The following is a 21490-nucleotide window of genomic DNA, read 5'->3' on the forward strand; positions in this document are numbered from 1 at the left end:
TTTTTCCTGCCCTTGGGTGCTTTGGATAATAGGTGTTGTCTGTGCGTACCTGCTTCAAACTAGGGTTTGCCAACCTTGGCAATTTCCAGCTAGAGGTAGTCCTCGTCTTACAAGCATTCATTTAGCAACAGCTGAAAGTTGCAACAGCACTGGAAAAATGTGACTTAGGACGGTCTATCGCGCTTACAACCATTGCGGTGTGCTCAAGCTCACATGATCAAAATTCAGACGATTGAGAACTGCACAGAACAGAATAACACAGCTGGAAGGGACCTTATAGGTCATCTAGTCCAACCCCCCGCCCAAGCAGCCCTACACCGTTTCTGACAGATGGGAGTCCGGTCTCTTCTTGAAAGCATCCAGTGATGAAGCTCCCACAACTTCTGAAGGCAACTTCTGTTCCTTCGGATGATTGTTCTGTCAGAAAATTTCTCCTTATTTCCAGGTTGAATCTCTCCTCGATCAGTTTCCATCCATTATTCCTTGTCTGGCCTACAGGTGCTTTAGAAAATAGCTTGACCCCTTCCTCCTCTCTGTGGCAGCCCTGCAAATATTGGAAGATGCTATCCTATCTCCCCTGGTCCTTCTGTTCAATAGACTAGCCAGGCCCAGTTCCTGCAACCGTTCATCGTATGTTTCAGCCTCTAGTCCCCTCATCATCCTGGTTGCTCTTTGTATTTTTTCTAGAGTCTCAACATCTTTTTTATAATGTGGTGACCAAAACTGGATGCAGCACTCTAGGTGTGGCCTTACTAAGGCTTTATAGGGTGGTATTAATACCAATTCACTCTACGGAAGGGCAGTTTTTCCTCCGTTTGGACAGTCAAATTTTTTAATTTGAATAGGAAAAATCCCTATTCGAGAGAAAACATCCCCGGATGGATTTTTAGCTCTGTTTGCAATTTTTTTTTAATTTGTCAATTGCTTACAAGATAATAGGTATAAGTAAAAACATAGTTATGAATACACATAAGAAAAATAAAAAATAATAATAAAAGAAACAATAGGACAGGGATGGTAGGCACGTTGGTGCGCTTATGCACGCCCCCTACTGGGAGGGAGGTGGGGGGGTGGGTGGGAGAATTGGGGACAGGACTTAATGGGTATGAAAACATCTGTATGGCTTTGACAGAAAGCTGTTAGACTCCAGCTTTGGCCCAAAATGCAATCTGGACCAGGATAAAAGGAACACAGCTGTGGAATGCTTTCACTTGATTCATAAACACAAGCCTTCCAATTTGAATATTGTTTTTTTCCCCCCTTCTTGCTGGATGTTTATAGTTAGGCTGGATGCTCCATCTTCTGAAAAATGTCAAATGACACCACACGTAGTCCTCGATTCATTTAGTGACCATTCAAAGTTACAACGGCACTGAAAAAAAAAGTGGCTTAGGACTGTTTTTTCATGCTTACGACCTTTTGATGCTTCCCCGTGGTCATGTGATCCAAATTCAGACACTTGGCGATGGGTTCGTATTTATGACGGCTGTGTTGTGACGCGGACAGTGAGGAGGTTGGGGAGGAACATGGGCCAGTCCTGGAGTCTGGGGAAGGCTCTGATGAGGGCTTTGCGTCGGAGGCAGAGATGGGGCAAGGGCCGTCCGACAGTTATCAGCTGCCTTCGGAGTCAGAGATCAGTGGGGAAGAAGAATAGCTGGAGCCTGTTCCTAGTGTGTGCATGCACAGAGCTGCCAGGAGAAGGGAACAGTTAAGGAACAAGGGTCGACTCGGAAGTAAAGTCACAGGTGGATGGTGAATGGCCCCTCCCATAGGGAATAAAGAGGAGCGAAAGGGGATTGGGGTTTGCAGCAGACAATTAGTTCAATTCATCAGAGTGAAAATCTATTCCTGACTTCTTGTCAAGAAATTGCTGCTACAGCGTGGCGTTTGGGAACTATAGGCCTGGCAACTCTCCAAGTCTGTAGTTGTGAAATCTCTTGGAAGACTGTTGGCCGGGACTTGGCTAGAAAGGAGTTCACTTTAACCTAAATAAAAGGGGTTTTACCGGGACGAGGAGTCGGCTTCATGATCTTGGGAAGCCCAATTCAGAACAGGCTGCAGCTGAGAGAGCACCAAGGAATCCACAGTTTTTAATCTGCATTTTGACAGGAAGAGCTAGCAAAAACAGGGCAAGGTTAATCATGCTTTGGTATGTCTCAAGTGCACTCCTTCTCACGAAACTGTGGATGCTTCAAAAGCAAAAGTCAAACACCACAAGATTCTTAAAATAACTTTCTGACCGAGGCTCAGGAAACTTAGGGTCAAAGCTATGAAACAGGACAACCTGATTTTACCACATTTATTTGTGTGCGTGTGTGTGTGTATGGTAGTGATTAAGTAAACCCAGAGACTGTAAAGCAGCCACCGCAGTTGTGAAGTGAACACCGTGGACATTTACAAACCATTTTACAACTGTCACAAATTAGGACCACAGTGGGCAGGCTCCGATATGGCCAAAAGTCAAGGACCAGCTATAAATTGGTGAATTTTCCAGGTGCAACTCCCCACGGATAATGGGGATAGGTTACATACCACTGAAAAGAGAGAATGAAAAAGGCCCAAACAACTTTTTCTCCAGCAAATCAACACACTGCTAATTTGCTGGAGATTAAAAAAAAAAAAAGCAAAGTTAACACTGGACAAACGATCAAGAATTGAACAATAATCCAATCAAGGACCTATCAATGCAAAAAAACAAAAACAAAAACCACCACACAAGGTAACAGTAAACGATAGCCCAATCAAGGAAGATCTGAGATCACTCGAACCAAGACTGACAGGGCAATCCACTTGTATAAAAACAGAAAGCAAAACCCTACTTCCTTCTAGCCCTGATGACGTTACTTACTTGGGTAAAGAAACGTCTGCAAGGAAATAACCCAGCTTGGGGAGCACCAAGGACCCCCAACCGTTCAACCCTGAGCTACAAATACAAATTTATGAATCAGAGTTACTGCTATTGAGTGAGGTACCACTTATACTCTACCTGTGCGTTTGGTTTTTCTTGCCTAAATGTAGAACCTTATTTTTTTTTTCACCATTAGAATAGAACAACAGAGTTGGAAAGGGACCTTGAAGGTCTTCTAGTCCAACCCCCTGCCTAGGCAGGAAACCCTTACACCACTTCAGACAAATGGTTCTCCGTCAACATCTTTTTAAAAACTTCCAGTGTTGGAGCATTCACAACTTCTGGAGGCAAAGTTATTCCATTAATTGTTCTAACTGTCTGGACATTTTTTTCCTTAGTTCTAGCTTGCTTCTCTTTCCTTGGTTAGTTTCCACCCGTTGCTTCTTGTCCTGCCTTCAGGAGCTTTGGAGAATAGCTTGACTCCCTCTTCTTTGGGGGCAGCCCCTGAGAAACTGGAAAACTGCTATCCTGTCTCCCCTGGTCCTTCTCTTCACTAGACTAGCCAAGCCCAGTTCCTGCAACCGTTCTTCATATGTTTTAGCCTCCAGTCCCCTAATCATGATGGCTTGGGGAAGTTGGGAGTTGAAGTCATAGGGAGGAATTTTCGGACAGTGAATCAGTGGAACTTGAATTTCATTTTTTCCCCCTTCCTTGCCCTTCCCATCTTTTCCCTTCCTTGCCCTGCTCAGCCCAACCCTCCACCCTCCAGCCCTCGCTCCCAGGGCCCCGTGACAATTTATTCTACGAAAATATGAAGCTGTGAGGAGGCTGCGGCAGGAGAGGAAACCGGAGTGTGCGCTGAACACAATAGAAAGGAAGTAGTTGGGCCTTTGCTGCCGCAGTGTGTAACGCTTTCCGGGCTGCAGAGTCAGGAGGCCTTCAACAAACAAACAGTTGTGGAGAAAAGCAAAGGCCACAGATGAAGGCTTTGGTGAAGGCCTGCCTTTGCAAGCTGATTTGCAGAAGGATACCGAATAACAGTGTTGGAAGGGACCATGGAGGTCGTCTAGTCCAGGTCGCCAACCTTTTGGACCTCAAGGACCACCAAACTCATCATTTTAAATCCTGCAGACCAGAGACCCTGGGGAAATCCCCCCCAAAAAAGTCTGCAGGAAAATTCCCGACCTTGTTTTCCTACCGATCGATCATCCTTTATTTGGGATTGCAGGATACTGTCTCCAGCTCTGTTTTTACGGGGAGAGAGAGAGAGAGAAAGAGAGACTTTTGGCTTCATGCAAGGAAAGCAGCAGGAGCCGCAGAAGTCTTTCTTTCTCTCCCCCAAACTCTGCCGGAAATGAGTCTTTGCCGGCGCAGCCTCTCGGAGCAGGAGGCCTTGCAGGGTCCCAAAGACTCATTGCTGGTGGAGTTTGGGGGAGAGAAAGAAAGACTTTGGCTGCTTTCCTTGCGTGCAGCCAAAAGCAGAAGAAGAAAGAAGCGGAAAGAAGCAGCCCGGTGGCCAGGCCAGGAGAGTGGGGCGAGTGGGGCAAGTTCCCCCCCTCCACCCTTTCCCCCCTCCCCTCACTACCTCGTATTGCTCACAATGCAAGCGACACAAGCCTTGTGTTCCCACGGGCCATGTGGGCAGCACAGCCTTGTGTTTCCGCGCAGCCTGGATTAATTGCTTTGGGGGTGACATTTCTCTGCGGAACATGAAATTTTTTTCACGGACTACCAGTGGCCCCCCGGCCCACTGGTTGGCGACCACTGTTCTAGTCCAACTCCTGCTCAAAGCAGGAAACCCTATACAACCATTCTGCACAAATAGCTCTCCAGTTTCTTCTGAAAAACATCCAGTGTTGCAGTGCCCACAACTTCTGCAGGGAAGCTGTTCCACTGATCAATGGTTCACTGTCCGAAAATTCCTCCCTATCACCAGGTTGACTTCAACTCCCAGACTGCCCCAGCTATTGTGCTTTAACACTGGTGGAGCCTACAATCATAGGACTGGAAGGGACCTTGGAGGTCATCTATTCCAACCCCCCCTGGAAATTCTACCATTCTGTACAAATGTCTTAATCTCTTCTTGAAAGCTTCCAGTGATGGAGCACCCACAGCTTCTGCAGGGAAGCTGTTCCACTGATTGATTGTTCTCACTGTCAGTAAATTTCTCCTTAGTTCTTGGTCGCTTCTCTCCTTGATTAATATCCATGCATTGATTCTTGTCCTGCCTTCAGGTGCTTTGGAGAATAGCTTGACTCCCTCTTCTTTCTGGCAACCCCTTAGATATTGGAAGACTTTGATAGATGAGATAGATAGTAGACAGACAGACAGACAGACAGATGATAGGTAGGTGGGTAAGTAGATAGACACAGATGATTGATTGATTGATTGATACTGTAGATAGATAGATATAGATGATAGAGATTAGATAGAAGATAGACAGACATTTGATTGATTGATAGATACTGTAGATAGATATAGATGATAGATATAGATGATAGATAGATGATACACAGATAGATGATTGATTGATTGATTGATAGATACTGTAGATAGATAGATAGAGATGATAGAGATTAGATAGAAGATAGACAGACATTTGATTGATTGATAGATACTGTAGATAGATATAGATGATAGATAGAGATCAGATAGACAGATATATGATTGATTGATACTGTAGATAAATATAGATATAGAAGATAGATAATTAGATGGATAGATAGATAGATAGATAGATAGATAGATAGATAGATGATAGACAGACAGATGATAGATAGATAGAGATTAGATAGACATATATTAAAGATTAGATAGATAGATAGATAGATGGATAGATAGATAGATGATAGGCAGACAGATGATTGATTGTAGATAAATATAGTTGATAGATAGAGATTAGATAGATAGTAGACAGACAGACATTTGATTGATAGATAGATACTGTAGATAGATATAGATCACAGATAGATAGAGATTAGATAGATAAGAGGAGAAAAAGAAGAGATAGGGATAGATAGATAGATAGATAGATAGATAGATAGATAGATAGAGATAGATAGAATTTAATATCCGATGATGGAAGTCACTATGGCATTGCCAAATATTTCCAACTCTGTGCTTTGACTCAAAGGTCATTTCTCATCCAGCATGCCAAAGGAAACACTTGTTGTACTCTGGGAAGTATTTATTTTAAGCGTCTTGCAATGGGTAGGGCTGGATCCCACGACACATTCAAGAAAGATAACGTTGTGGAGTTGTAAAGCATAGTTTAGCAAAACAGACCAGGAATTTCAGCTCGATGCTTGCCTGCTAGGAATGGGAAAATATGGAAATGGGATTTCTTAAGAAATGCTGTGGGTTTTACTATCAGTATCAAATATGCATCTTCCAGTTAGATTTTGGGGTTTTGCAATTCGAGGTTAACAATCCATGCAACGTTGTTATCACAGATAGTCCTCGACTTAACGATGATTCTTTTAGTGACTCTTCAAAATTACAATGGCGCTGGGAAAAAAATGGACCTAGGGCCATTTTGCACACTTACAACCATTGCAGCATCCCCGTGGTCACATGATCAAAATTCGGACGATTAGCAGCTGACTCATAATTATGACGGTTGCTTTGTCCGGCGGTCACATGATCCCCTTTTGTGACCTAATGATAAACAAAGTCAACGGGGAAGCCAGATTCACTTAACAACCAGGTTATTAACTTATCAATTGCAGTGATTCTGTGGCAAGAAAGGTGTGAATCACCCAGAGGGGCGTAGGCAACACAGTCAGATAATCATTAGGGGTCCCTTTATTAGCTCCAACTTTGCCCCCCAATGTCCTGGAGAAAAACTCTCCCAGGAACAGCCTTTGGCTGCAGAGAATCAAGTCCAAAACATGGTCAACCAAAACTGTAACTATAAGTCCAATCAAGGCAAAATGAGGTAATTAGTTTGGCAGAGCAGGAGCAAGAATTCCAGACGTGAAGGAACGGCAAAACTCAACACGGTTGGAAAGACACCAGGAACACAGATAAGCAAAGTCAACACAAGATAAACCCACGTTTGCTCCCAGCAGCTGCTGCACGCAGCCTGCATTTCTTTTCAACTTTCTTCCCAGGTGTGGCTAACGAAGGGAATCAGGTCCCTTTCCTCCACCGTAAGCCACGCAACCCATGTTGTTCCCTTCTTTGTTCCTCCCTGCGTGCCCTAGGATGAAGAGGAAGTGGGCCTGGGTCTTCCTCTGAACTCCCTCTCCCTTGTTCTGCCCAGCTCTGCCCAGCTGGACTTTGCCCTTCCCCGGTTTCCTCCACAGCCAACGGAGCCACACTCCCACTCCCTGTCAGCTGTTCATCTTCCTGATTCAGACTCTGATTCAGGGGCATGACAAAAAGGTTGTAAAATGGGGCAAAACTCATTTAACAACTTGCCTTGCTTAGCAACAAAAATGTTGGGCTCGTTGCGGTTATAAGGCAAGCTGTTCCACTGATTAATTGTTCTCAACATCAAGAAGTTTCTCCTTAGTTCCAGGTTGCTTCTCTCCTTGGTTAGTTTCCACCCGTTGCTCTTTTTCCTGCCTCTTCAGGTGCTTTGGAGAATAGCTTGACTCCCTCTTCTTTGGGGCAGCCCCTCAAATGTTGAAAGACTGCTATCATGTCACCCTTAGTTCTTCTTTTTGTTAGGCTAGACATGCCCAATTCCTGCAACCGTAGCTGATTAATCATCGCAGCTGCTTGTTTATACTTCATTGTTTTGTGGGAGTTTTTATCGTTTTAATGTCTTTCCAATGGCCTAAAATGTTTTGTAATTTTAGAACGCTAAGCCATCCAGAGTTGCTTGGTTGAGTTGGGCGGCTGCAGGATTTGAATAAATAAATAATTTTGGCCATTTCCTGAGGCAGTACTTGCTGGAATTTGGAGGCGAAATAACTTAAATTTCAGCAATGTGTGGGGCAGGAGGAGGACAAGAAATGAAAAAAAAAAAAACACACAAACATAGAGTAAGAACAAATGGGTCACATGTTTCCAAGAGCCATAAGAAACAAAATAGAACTGGAAGGGACCTTGGAGGTCATCTAGTCTAACCCCCTGCTCAACCAGGAGATCCTATATCATCTTAAATATAAGTGACTGTCCAGTCTCTTCTTAAAAACTTCCAGTGATGGAGCACCCACAACTTCTAAAGGCAAAGCAGTTCCACTGGTTAATTGTCCTCACTGTTGGGAAATTTCTCCTTAATTCTACGTTGCTTCTCTCCTTGATTAGTTTCCATCCATTGTTTCTTGTCCTGCTCTCTGGTGCTTTGGAGAATAGCTTGACCCCTTCCTCTTTGTGGCAGCTCCTCAAATATTGGAATATTGCTATCGTGTCCCCCTTAGTCCTTCTTTTCTCTAGACTAGCCGAACCCAAATCCTGCAACCGTTCTTCGCATGTTTTAGTCTCCAGGCCTTTGATCATTTTAGTTGCTCTTCTCTGCACTTGTTCCAATAGTCTCAATCTCTTTTTTTGTAATATGGTGATGACCAAAACTGGATGCAGTATTCCAGGCGTGGCCTTACTAAAGGCTTTATGAAGCGGTGCTAACGCTTCACGTGGTTTTGACGCTATGCCTCTGTTAACACGACTTAGGATTGTGTTAGACATCTCACCCCATTTCCTGCCTCTGCCCCCCCCACCCGCCAACAAAATTAAAAAGTCTGAACTATGCGATTAAACGTCAGTCGCAACATTATTTGTTAGATCCTGCGGTTTGGGATGTTTTGAGTGAGTTTGCAAATGTCAGAATTGGACTCTGTTTGCACGCCAAAGGATTTATAGTCTCCTTCCCACCTTTCAAACCCTCCAGGATGCCGACATCTGGATTAAACATTTCATTCCGGGGACATCGGATAGTTCTTGGGGAAATCTGCTACCGCCCACAGCACAAAGGAAGCGGCTTGTCTCTCCTGCACACCACCATCCAAACACCCTCAGACACAACACATTCTCAACTCAGAAGAAACACCTCCGATTTTTAATTACGATGTACAGAATTAATTATGATGTACGACAAAGTTAGAAGGGACCTTGGAGGTCTTCTAGTCCAGTGGTTGCCAACCAGTGGGCCAGGGACCACTAGTGGTCTGTGAGAAAATTTTGGTGGTCTGCAGAGAAATGTCCCCCCCCCAAAGCAATTAATCCAGGCTGCGCGGGAACACAAGGCTGCGCCGCCCACATGGTCTGCGGGAACACAAGGCTTGCGTCACTTGCATCATGAACAACATGAGGTAGTGAGGGGAAAGGGAGTGGGGAAAGGGCGGAGAGGGGGAACTTGCCCCACTCGCCCCACAAGTCTGGCGTGGCCACCGGGCTGCTTCTTTCCGCTTCTTTCTTCTTCTGCTTTTGGCTGCAGGCAATGAAAGCAGCAGAAGTCTTTCTTTCTCTCCCCCAAACTCCACCAGCAATGAGTCTTTGGGACACCGCAAGGCATCCTGCTCCAAGAGGCTGCACCATTCTGGCGGAGTTTGGGGGAGAGAAAGAAAGACTTCTGCAGCTTCTGCTGCTTTCCTTGCATGAAGCCAAAAGTCTCTCTCTCTCTCTCTCCCCTTGAGAACGGAGCTGGAGACAGTATCCTGCGATCCCAAATAAAGAATGATCGATTGGTAGGAGAACGGGGTGGGGAATTTTCCTGCAGACTTTTTGGAGGGATTTTCCCAGGGTATCTGGTCCACGGGATTTAAAATTATAAGTTTGGGTGGTCCCTGAGGTCCAAAAGGTGGGCAACCCCTGTTCTAGTCCAACCCCTGCCCAAGCAGAAAACCCTATACCTGTGATGGCGAACCTATGACACGCATGCCGGTAGTGGTACGCAGAGCCATCTCTCCGGGCACGCCAGCTGTTGCCCATTGCTCTTCTGGTTTCCAGCCTGTGCATGTGCACCAGCCAGCTGGTCTTCCTGCACATAGGAGCGCCGGAAACCAGAACAGCAGCTCCGCAGCATGCATACACGTGCCAGAAAGCCGAGTTTCCAGTTTGCGGCACGCCAGCTGGTCTTCGTACGCGCATGCACACCAGAAACCAGAAACTCAGCTTCCCTCCACCTGCATGCGTGGCAGGGTGCTGCTCTTCCGGTTTCCGGCGCTCCCATTTCAGCACTTGGTGCCGAAAAGGTTCGCCAACACTGGTATAGGGCAGTGTTGGCGAACCTTTTTGGTACCGAGTGCTGAAAGGGGAGCGTTCGTGCGTGCACGGGGGGGAGCACCAGAAACTAGAAGAATAGCTGCTCTGCATACATGCATGCGCCGGAAACCGGAGCATGCATGTCAGGGAACTGCTCTCCTGGTTTCTGGTATTCCCGCATGGGTGAAGACCAGCTGGCTGGCACACATCTGCACCGGAACCCGGAAGAGCAACGGATGATGGCTGGCGTGCGCGGAGAGATGGCTCTGTGTGCCACTTCTGACACACATGCCATGGGTTCACCAGACAAGTGGCTGTCCCGTTTCTTCTTAAAAACCTCCAGCGATGAAGCCCCCACCATGTCTGAAGGCAAAAGCTGTTCCATGGATTAATCATTCAGTATCCGAAAATTCCTCCCTATTCCTCCAGGTTGGAGGAGAACTCCCAGAGTTCCTCCGCCAGCATGCTTTTAGATGAGTGGATCCTAGAATCATAGGGTAGGAAGGGACCTCAGAGGTCATGTAGTCCAACCCGCTGCTCAAGCAAGAAACCCTATACCATTCTAGACAAATGGTCGCCCAATCTCTTCTTGAAACCCTCCCACGATAGGAGCACACACAACTTCTGGAGGGAAGCCGTTCCATTGGTTAATTGTTCTCAAAGTCAGGAAGTTTCTTCTTAGTTCTAAGTTGCTTCTCTCTTTAATGGTCTTCTACCTATTACTTCTTTGTCCTGCCTTCAGCTGCCAAAAAAAAGCCAACGCAGTCCCAGGCTGCATTAAGAGAGGGATAGAATCAAGATCAACTGATGTGTTAATACCTCTTTATAATGCCTGGATAAGGCCACACGTGGAATACTGCATCCAGTTTTGGTCACCACGATGTAAAAAAGATGTTGAGACTCTAGAAAGAGTGCAGAGAAGAGCAACCAAGAGGATTAGGAGACTGGAAGCTAAAACATATGAAGAGCAGTTGCAGGAATTGGGTAGGTCTAGTTTAATTAAAAGAAGGACTAGGGGTGACATCATAGCATTTTTTCCAATCTCTCAGGGGTTGCCACAAAGAAGAGGGAGTCAAGCTGTTCTCCAAAACACCTGAAGGCAGGACAAGAAGCAATCGGTGGGAACTAACCAAGGAGAGAAGCAACCTAGAACTTAGGAGAAATTTCCTGATAGGGAGAACAATTAACCAGTGGAACAACTTGCCTCCTGAAGTTGTGAATGCTCCAACATTGGAGGTTTTTAAGAAGAGATTGGACAACCATTTGTCCGAAATGGTATTAAGATCTCCTGCCTGACCAAGGGGTTGGACTAGATGCAGGAGTTGCCAACCTTTGGGACCTCAGGGATCACCAAAGTCATAATTTTAAATCTCGCGGACCACTAATATGAATTTTGGTCATACCAGAGCAGTTGCTCCTCCACCCGGGTGTACCGGCCTGCCATGGACTGGAGGAGCTGCTCCGGGATGACCAAAGGGCCAGTCCTTTGACTACTGCAGCTCTGGAATATGGGACCGACTTTCCCGCCAACGTCAGCAAGCCACCCCTGGGCAGATTTCCCTCCCTCGCCGTTAGTCTCACCTTTCAGTTCCAGCTCGTGTGGCTCTACTCAAGGTAAGGTTTGTACTTGGCTGAAGGGTGGGGGCCAGCGGGTGGGCAGGCCATATGCAGGGGTGGGATTCTACCAGTTTGCACCTATTCACTATAACAGGTTGTTAACCTTCTAAGCAGTTCGGAGAACCGGTTGTTAGAAGAAATTACTGGGCTAATCCTGTAAGGAAGGCAGGAAGGAAACATTCTGGTGTTGCTTATAGAAACTGCCTCTCCATTAACCCTTATTACATTCTTGGCAGGACGAGACTTCCTGTCTCAGGAATGTCTCTGGAGTTTTTTCCCCCTCCTTTGCTGGTACTTTGCTTGTGTGGAGTGACCATTCAAAGTTACAATGGCACTGAAAAAAGTGACTTATGACCATTTTTCACACTTACGACTGTTGCAGCATCCCCACAGTCATGAGAGGCCAGGCGAGGAGATGCGTGCCTCGATGTGAGTGATGTTGTGTTGGCCACGTCTAGCCAATAACATGACCACCAAGCCATGTCCACCCAGTCACATGACCATCAAGCTACACCCACCACCTAAGCTATGCCCACAGAACCGGTTGTTAAAAATTTTGAATCCCAGCCCTGGCCATATGGGTGGCGTAGCCTTGTGTTCCTGCGCAGCCTGGATTAATTGCTTTGGGGGCTGCTTTGGGGGGGACATTTCTCTGTGGACCACCAAAATTTTCTCACGGACCACCAGTGGTCCCCAGCCCACTGGTTGGCGACCCTTGGACTAGAATGTCAGAGTATATTCATGAACCGGAATAGAACTTGGTAACAAGGTCAGCCAATGAATAGGCATAGCAACTAAATCACCCAATGAGGACAGTTTTAGAAACTGAAACTAGATGTAGCCTAGGCTGGAAACTGAAACTAGAAGTAGCCTAGGCGTGACTCTATATTAAGCTCTGCTGCTCTGAAGCTACGTGAAGCTCTGAGTCTGTCTATCGAAAATGAAACTGCTTCTCTCCTCTGCTGTGTATAATGATTGCTTGCTGAACTAAAGTGAAACTGATGTCTGTTTCTGAGCTGCTGAAGTTATTGCTGAAGCTCTGAACTTGTAACATGTCTACTTCTGTCTGAGTTTGCTCCACGTTGGAGAAATCTACAACTGGTCTGTAAAATCTACTTATTATGTTTATAAAGATGTTAAATGAAGCATCAGCCATCTGGGTTTATTTTTCTGGAGCTGAATTAACGCTGCAAAGACTCTAATATAGGAGACCTCCGAGGTCCCTTCCAACTCTTCTCTTCTGCTGTCACCTTGACGTCCAACCTTCCTACTTCCTAGTTTGTCGCCTCCCTCCTCTGCCCAAAATATTTTGGCACCCCTGATGTGAACTCACCCAGGTGATCTTCCGACTGGTTAAACCCGCAGATTTGACAAATGTTCCGCACCCATTTGTTCATTTCCTCTTCTGTTTCTGCCACCAGGTAGAAGGTCCTCTCGCTGGTCTTGATGTCAAAGACGAAACTGTCCTGCAGCTCCTTCTTGTTGAAGGTCAAACCGGCGTCCACCTGTTCACAGAAGTTGAGGTTGATCACACGCAGGGGCTTCTTAGAGTGATTGTTTTTGTAGTACTCCAGGACATCAGGGTCGCCACTCATCCGGCCACTGCGAAGGATAAACCACCGTTTCTTCCAGGCCTGGAAGACACAGGGGAAAAAAAAAAAAAGAGAAATTTTAATTCTTGGAAAGAGAAGGAGCCAGTGGTGGGATTCTACCAGTTCGCACCTATTCACTAGAACCGTTGTTACCATTCTAAGCAGTTCGGATAACCGGTTGTTAGAAGGAATTACTGGGCTAATCCTGTAAGGAAGGCAGGAAGGAAACATTCTGGTGTTGCTTACAGAAACTGCCTCTCCGTTAACCCTTATTACATTCTTGGCAGGACGAGACTTCCTGTCTCAGGAACGTCTCTGGAGTTTTTTTTTACCCTCCTTTGCTGGTACTTTGCTTGTGTGGAGTGACCATTCAAAGTTACAATGGCACTGAAAAAAGTGACTTATGACTGTTTTTCACACTTGCGACTGTTGCAGCATCCCCGCAGTCATGAGAGGCCAGGCGAGGAGATGCGTGCCTCGATGTGAGTGATATTGAGTTGGCCACGCCCAGCCAATAACATGACCACCAAGCCACACCCACCAGTCACATGACCACCAAGCCACACCCACCACCTAAGCCACACCCACAGAACCGGTTGTTAAAAAATTTCAATCCTACCCCTGGAAGCAGCTACCTGGGTTTGATTCCAATTGAGCTGGGATTAGAAGAATTCTTCGAGTTATGACTGTAATTCAGCACCACAGTTATAGATACTCTTTGATTTATGGCCATTCGTTTAGTGACTGTTTGAAGTTATAACATTTTTTTCACACTTATTGGCAACTCTAAAACTGCCGGAATCCTGACACTTATGACCCTAGTGTCAGGATTCCGGTGATTGCCCTAATTAAATCATGAACCTCGAGACGAGCTTCAAAAGAATCCAGAAGATTCTTTTACCAACAGCTCCATCTTGCCCAGGAGTGCCCATCATTGCCAGCAGGACCCTAAGTTGAATGAGAAATGGAAAAGTGGATTAAGTGTGACATTAGATTTGTCCTCAAATAATGTTTATTCATAGAATTGCCTTTGAAAAAGGCTTGGAATTTACCAAATAATCACAAACATAGAAAAGGAAGCTCCAATGATCGAAGTTAAAGTGTGTTGATAATATTAAGAATAATATTCACATTGTTATTTCATGAAAATGCAGCAATAGATTTTCAGTTGCATTTTTGAAACTACTAATACCAACTAGATCCGTGATGCGAATGGCACGCTGCAAGGCTTTTCAAGCAGAATAGGCCCGTTTCGTCACTTCCTGTAATACCGGAAGTGACAAAACGGGCCTATAATTTGGCCTGAAAAGCCTTGCAGAGGCCTTTTCCAAGCTTCTGGGAGGCCGAAAAAGGCCTCAAACCAGCCGAAAAATCATCTGTGTGCCGCAGTGCAGGTAAGGGGGTGGCCACGTGATCAAAATTCAGATGCTTGACAACTGACTCATAGTTATGACGGTTGTAGAGTCCCTAGGTTGCATGATCTCCTTTTGCAACCTTCTGACAAGCAAAGTCAAGTCAGATTTACTTAACAACTGTGTTACTAATTTAACAACTGCAGCGATTCACTTAAGAACGATGGCATCGAAAAGTCATAAAACGGGGGTAAACCTCACTTAACAAATGTCTCCCTTAGCAACCGAAATTTTGGGGCTGAATTGGGGTTCTAAGTCGAGGGCTGCCTGTAATGTACTTCTCTGGCTAATTCTGAAATTCAACGTATCATTAGGGCAAGGGGGGTCTTCGAACTTGGCAAGTTTAAGACTTGTGGACTTCAACTCCCAGAATTCCTCCTCCAGTCATGTTAGCTCAGGAATTCTGGGAGTTGAAGTCCAGTCTTAAACTTGCCATGTTGGAAGACCCTTGCTCTACGCATTGAGTAGACCATGACTGGAGGAGGAATTCTGGGAGTTGAAGTCCACAAAAGTCTTAAAGTTGTCAAGTTTGAAGACCCCCTGCCTTAGGGTGTCATTGCAACTCCAAGGAACACAGGTGACTGATCAACCCAGCTTTGACTCATTTGTACTCCAAGAGAGGGGAGGATGATCACACCATCTCATCATCAGCAATTTCGGGGACACATAAATCACAGCAGGAGAGAATCATCCAGAGGGCGTGTTCTGAAGGCTGTTTGGCTGGAATGCGTCAAGAGATGCATGCTAATTCATTTGTATGTCCTAATAAAGCAAGGATTGTCAAAGCACATTGTGGGTTTATACAGGAGCTGTGCACGCATGGGAATGATTCAGAAGAGCTGCTATGGACTTGCTGCTAATTAATAAGAGCCCCATCTCTCTCTCTCTCTTTTTCAGACTTCCACACGACTTTCAACAAAGAGCGCCAACTCATTGAAAACATCTCTTCAAGCAGCCCCGTTTGTTTTCAGACCTCCACATCAGCTTAAAAGCATAGACGAGGCTGCTTTCATGAGTGAGCTCATGAAAGCAACTCTTCAATCAGCCCCATCTTTTTTCAGACTTGCACCCTGAGTTGATTTGGACTTGTGGCTAATTAATACAGCCCCATCTTTTTTTTCTCCAGATCTTCACATGAATTTAAAGACAGAGGTATAGCTACTTTAATGAGTCAGCTCATGAAAACAACTCTTCAAACAGCCCCATCTTTTTTCAGACTTGCACCCTGAGTTGATTTGGACTTGCGGCTAATTAATACAGCCCTATCTTTTTTCCCAGATTTTCACATGAATTTAAAGACAGAGGTATAGCTACTTTAATGAGTCAGCTCATGAAAACAACTCTTCAAACAGCCCCATCTTTTTTCAGACTTGCACCCTGAGTTGATTTGGACTTGCGGCTAATTAATACAGCCCCATCTTTTTTTTCCAGATTTTCACATGCATTTAAAGACAGAGGTATAGCTACTTTAATGAGTCAGCTCATGAAAACAACTCTTCAAACAGCCCCATCTTTTTCAGACTTGCACCCTGAGTTGATTTGGACTTGCGGCTAATTAATACAGCCCTATCTTTTTTCCCAGATTTTCACATGAATTTAAAGACAGAGGTATAGCTACTTTAATGAGTCAGCTCATGAAAACAACTCTTCAAACAGCCCCATCTTTTTTCAGACTTGCACCCTGAGTTGATTTGGACTTGCGGCTAATTAATACAGCCCCATCTTTTTCCCCCCCAGATTTTCACATGAATTTAAAGACAGAGGTATAGCTACTTTAATGAGTCAGCTCATGAAAACAACTCTTCAAACAGCCCCATCTTTTTCAGACTTGCACCCTGAGTTGATTTGGACTTGCGGCTAATTAATACAGCCCCATCTTTTTCCCCCAGATTTTCACATGAATTTAAAGACAGAGGTATAGCTACTTTAATGAGTCAGCTCATGAAAACAACTCTTCAAACAGCCCCATCTTTTTTTTTCCAGACATCCACATCAGCTCAAATAAAGAGATGGGGCTGCTTTAACAAGTCAGCTCATGAAAACAATTCTTCTAGCAGCCCCACCTCTTTTTTCCAGACTTCCACATCAGCTTAAACAAAGTGATGGAGCTGTTTTCATGAGTCAGCTCTCCGAGCAGCCCCATCCTTTTTCAGACTTGCATGGAAAGCTAAAAAGAAAAAGAAGAGACAGTTGCTTTTAGAAGCAGCTGGAGGTGCTACGCTCACATAAAATCTGTAGCACTTCTTCTGAATCATTCGAGGCTAAGTTTACGCTAGTTGGAGTTAGGGAATCGTCCTTCCCATCTGTTAGATTTCTGCAAGATAGCAAGCTCCTATTAATCATGATGTTTTGGCTTTTAGGTAGAGCCAAACAAAGTAAGAGACCAGAAGTTCTAAAACCCAGAGCCCAGTTTACTAGCAATTTTGTTTTCGTCAGAAGGAGATAGAACAAGTTCTGCACAATATCTGTACAAGATTTTTCTGCCCAACCCCAAAAAACCTCTTGGAACGATCTTGAATTCGCTGGAAATAACCTTGAATGGGCAATGAAATGCAGAATGGTGTGATTTACGAGTATTGTCAGTACACTCTGATCCTCGAGTACGTAGATTTGCCAAAGCTCAGTCTGGAGAAACATTTATTTAGCAATGTTTGTAATGTTACAAAGCTGGTCAAGGCAGCTCCACTAAAATTGATATAATGGGAATTCAAGGGGCAGGTGAAACACAGGAAGTAAATCAATTTTAGAGCACTAATAATAGAGATGGAAAAGTAGGTTTTCGAAGTGCAGAGAACAAACCAATCACTCTACTGTAATTACAGTAATTAAGTTCTGCAGCTTTTATTTATGTTGAGTTGTTTAATACAACGGAAATGCAAACAAGCACACACAGGACCACATCCATCAGATAACTAAACTCTGATCTGACTTTTGATCGTATCTTTTGGCCGCTTTTGAGGCACGTCTCAAATCACATGGACTAGAAACTTAGCTTCAAAAGTTGTATGGGAGGATGGGAGCAACTGGATGCAGAAAAACTGCAGAAAAAACAATTACTACCAACCTGCCTTCCATCGAGGACCTGTGTACTGCACAAGTCAAAAAGAGGGCTGTGAAAATATTTATAGGCCCCTCACATCCCTGACATAAACTGTTTCAACTCCTTCCCTCAAAACGTCGCTATAGAGCACTTCATACCAAAACAACTAGACACAAGGACTGTTTTTCCCCCGAATGCCATCACTCTGCTAAACAAATAATTCCCTCCACACTGTCCAACTATTTACAAAGTCTGCACTACTATTACTATTAATCTCTTCCTAACTCATTATCACCCATCCCCTCCCACTTGTGACTGTATGACTGTAACTTGTATCCTTACGATTTATATTGACTGTTTCCTAGTATGATTTGATTGCTTATTGTACCCTATGACTATTATTAAGTGTTGCACCTTATGATTCTTGACTCTTGACAGATGTATCTTTTCTTTTATGTACACCAAGAGCATTTGGAGGCGTGCATAAGCGCACCAACGTGCCTACTGTCCCTGTCCTATTGTTTCTTTTATTTATTTATTTTTCTTATATGTATCCATGTATTCATAACTATGTTTTTACTTATACCTATTACCTTGTAAGCAATTGACAAATTAAAAAAATACAAATTCCTTGTGTGTCCAACCACACTTGGCCAATAAAGAATTATTCTTCTTTAACAACACAAAAGAGAGATTGCAATTATTAATTGTCTGTCTATAAAATATAGTACCCCATGACTATCATTAAGTGTTGTACCTGATGATTCTTGACTCTTGACGAATGTATCTTTTCTTTTATGTACACTGAGAGCATTTACACCAAGACAAATTCCTTGTGTGTCCAATCACACTTGGCCAATAAAATATTCTATTCTATTCTATAAAATATGTAAACTCCTTGCTACTAATCAGGAACATATACCAACTAATACTTTTTTAAATTAAAAGATATATGCACATTCAACAGCTGATGCCTTTTATAAAATTCATTAATCAGAAAAGGGGCTATCAGATTCCCCCCCCCACTTTTTTACTTCTTCTATTATCCTGCAAGTGGAATACTAAGCCAATAAGGAGCAAGTTGTGCAGAGGTGTTTAAAACATTGTGCAAAATATTAAAGCATCAAACATTGCTAGGCAGTGTTTAAATCAAGGGATATTTTTTTAAAAAATGTCATTTATCTGTGTGGTTAATCCTCAACTTTACAACCAGAATTGAGCCCAAAATTTACATTGCTACGTAAGATATTTGTTAAGTGAGGGGTTTTTTGCCCTCTTTTATGACTTATCTTGCCACAGTTGTTGTGAATCACTGCAGTTAGGAACGAGATTGTTAAGTGAATCTGGCTTCCCCATTGGCTTTACTTGTCAGAAGTTCTCAATGACCCCCAGACACTGCAACCGTCATAAATATGAGTCAGTTGCCAAGCATCCAAATTTTGACCATTGGGGATGCAGCAACAGTCGTAAAAACAATTATAAGATCATTTTTTTTCAGTGTTGTTGTAACTTTGAATGGTCAAAGTCAATAGAAAAATAAGCTGAATGTATTAACTGAGTAATTGTTTAATAGCAATCATTGAGCTCAGGATCCGAAAAGATCCACTCCTGACCTCACCCCATTCCTAAGAGGTCTGTAAGGGGTGTGCATAAGTGCACCATCGTGTCTCCCGTCTCTGTCCTATATCCCCATTTAATTGTACCTATTTTCTGTATTCTTACTCATGTTTATACTTATACCTATTATTTTGTAAGCGATTGACAAGTCAAAATAAATAAAATAAAAATAAATAAATCTTGACAAACTTGAACAATAGCTCCTATCCAACAGCATGACATTTAATGTGGAGAAAAGCAAGGTTTTACACCTGGGCAGGAAAAAAAAACCAAAGGTACAAGTACAGATTAGGCGAAACCTGGCTCAAAAACAGTAATGGTGAGAGAGGGACCTTTGGATTCCTAGTGGAACAATCACTTAAACATGAGCTAGCCATGTGCGACAGCAGCCAAAAACAGCAAATACAATCCTTGGTTGTTATAAACAGAGGCATAGAACCAGCGTGAAGGATTAGTATCGCTTTATAAAGCCTTTAGTAAGGTCACACCTGGAATACTGCATCCAGTTTTGGTCATCACATTACAAAAAAGAGGTTGAGACTTTGGAACAAGTGCAGAGAAGAGCAACTAAGAGGATTAAGAGCCTGGAGATTAAAAAAAAAAACATATGAAGAATAGTTGCAGGAATTGGGTATGGCCAGTCTAGAGAAAAGGACGGTGGGGGACCTGATAGTAGTATTCAGGTATTTGAGGGGTTGCCACAAAGAAGAGTGGAGAGGTCAGCTTGTTTTCCAAAGCACCAGAAGTCAGAACAAGAAACAACGGATGGAGAGAAGCAATCTGGAATTAAGGACAAACTTCTTAACAGTGAGGACAATTAACCAGTGGAACAACTTGCCTCCTGAAGTTGTGGGTATTTCATCACTGAAGCTCTTTAAGAAGAGACTGGGCAGTCTAGTCTGAAATGGAATGGCATTTCTTCTGCTTGAGCAAGGGGTTGGACTAGACCAGGGGTTGCCAACCTTTTGGACCTCAGGGACCACCGAACTCATAATTTTAAATCCCGCGGACCAGAGACCCAGGGAAAATCCTAAAAAAAGTCTGCAGGAAAATTCCCCACCCCGTTTACCTACCGATCGATCATTCTTTATTTGAGATCGCAGGATACCATCTCCAGCTCCGGCCTCAGGGGGAGAGAGAGACAGAGAGAGAGACTTTTGGCTTCATGCAAGGAAAACAGCAGAAGCAGCAGAAGTCTTTCTTTCTCTCCCTCAAACTCTGCCAGAAATGAGTCTGTGCCGGCACAGCCTCTTGGAGCAGGAGGCCTTGCAGGGTCCCAAAGACTCATTTCTGCTGGAGTTTGGGGGAGAGAAAGAAAGACTTCTGCTGCTTTCCTTGCCTGCAGCCAAAAGCAGAAGAAGAAAGAAGCTGAAAGAAGCAGCTCGATGGCCAGGCCAGGCACGTGGGGCAGGTGGGGCAAGTTCCCTACCTCCGCCCTTTCCCCCCTCCCCTCACTACCTCGTGTTGTTCGCAATGCAAGCAATGCAAGCCTTGTGTTCCCGCGCGCAGCCTGGATTAATTGCTTTGGGGGTGACATTTCCTTGCGGACCACCAAAATTTTCTCATGGACCACCAGTGGTCCCCGGCCCACAGGTTGGCGACCACTGGACTTGACGACCTCTGGGTTCCCTTCCAGCTCTATTTTGATTGACGGAACATTTGATCCAAAGCTTTGGGTCACCCCAGTAGCTCTGTCCAAGAATTCTCAACCATGGATCAAGGGTCAATCTCTTCCCCTATTTCTTATTGGCAGTTCAGATTTAAGCATGATTGTCTGTGATGATTGCAAAGGTAATAAATGGCCATCCCAATTACAGACAGTTCTTCCTTGAATCTGTCCAATTCGCTTTTAAAGCTGTCTTAAATTATAGCGGCCATCACATTGATGCCAGCCAATTCCGAAGTTTAATTACGAGCATTTCCTTTTATCCAGCATATCAGCCATCCTGCCAAGCCGTTCATTATCGCATCCCTCCTTGGTATAATTTAGCAAATCAACCCTTTTTGTGTCACCCAGATTGGAACTGGCTCTGACACTGTCCTTGGCACTGTCTCCTGAATCTTGTTTGTGCTTTTTCTCAGTGAAATTTGAAGACGGTTTGCCTCTTCAAATTTCGCATCTTGCCCTTGTATAGCATTGATCCAGAGACACTGCAGGGGAAAAAAATCTAAGCGTTGGCTCTAAGCTACTTGGCAAAAGAAGGGTGGAAAAACA

The 21490-nt window shown here is 44.3% G+C and overlaps 1 protein-coding gene across 2 annotated transcripts in view; it reads right to left on the bottom strand.

The window, feature by feature from the left end:
- Positions 1 to 21490, bottom strand: part of GAB2 (GRB2 associated binding protein 2) — a 139246-nt gene that overhangs the window by 28687 nt on the left and 89069 nt on the right. For both annotated transcript variants that reach the window (XM_087966010.1, XM_087966011.1), the window contains exon 2: positions 12948 to 13248. In XM_087966010.1, the coding sequence (XP_087822136.1) occupies positions 12948 to 13248 (301 nt within the window). The remainder of the gene's footprint in view (positions 1 to 12947; positions 13249 to 21490) is intronic.

This window comes from Notechis scutatus, chromosome 5 (genome assembly GCF_049901735.1).
Source record: "Notechis scutatus isolate UNSWTSFEM ecotype Mainland chromosome 5, rNotScu1.2, whole genome shotgun sequence".
NCBI classification, from domain to species: Eukaryota; Metazoa; Chordata; class Lepidosauria; order Squamata; family Elapidae; genus Notechis; species Notechis scutatus.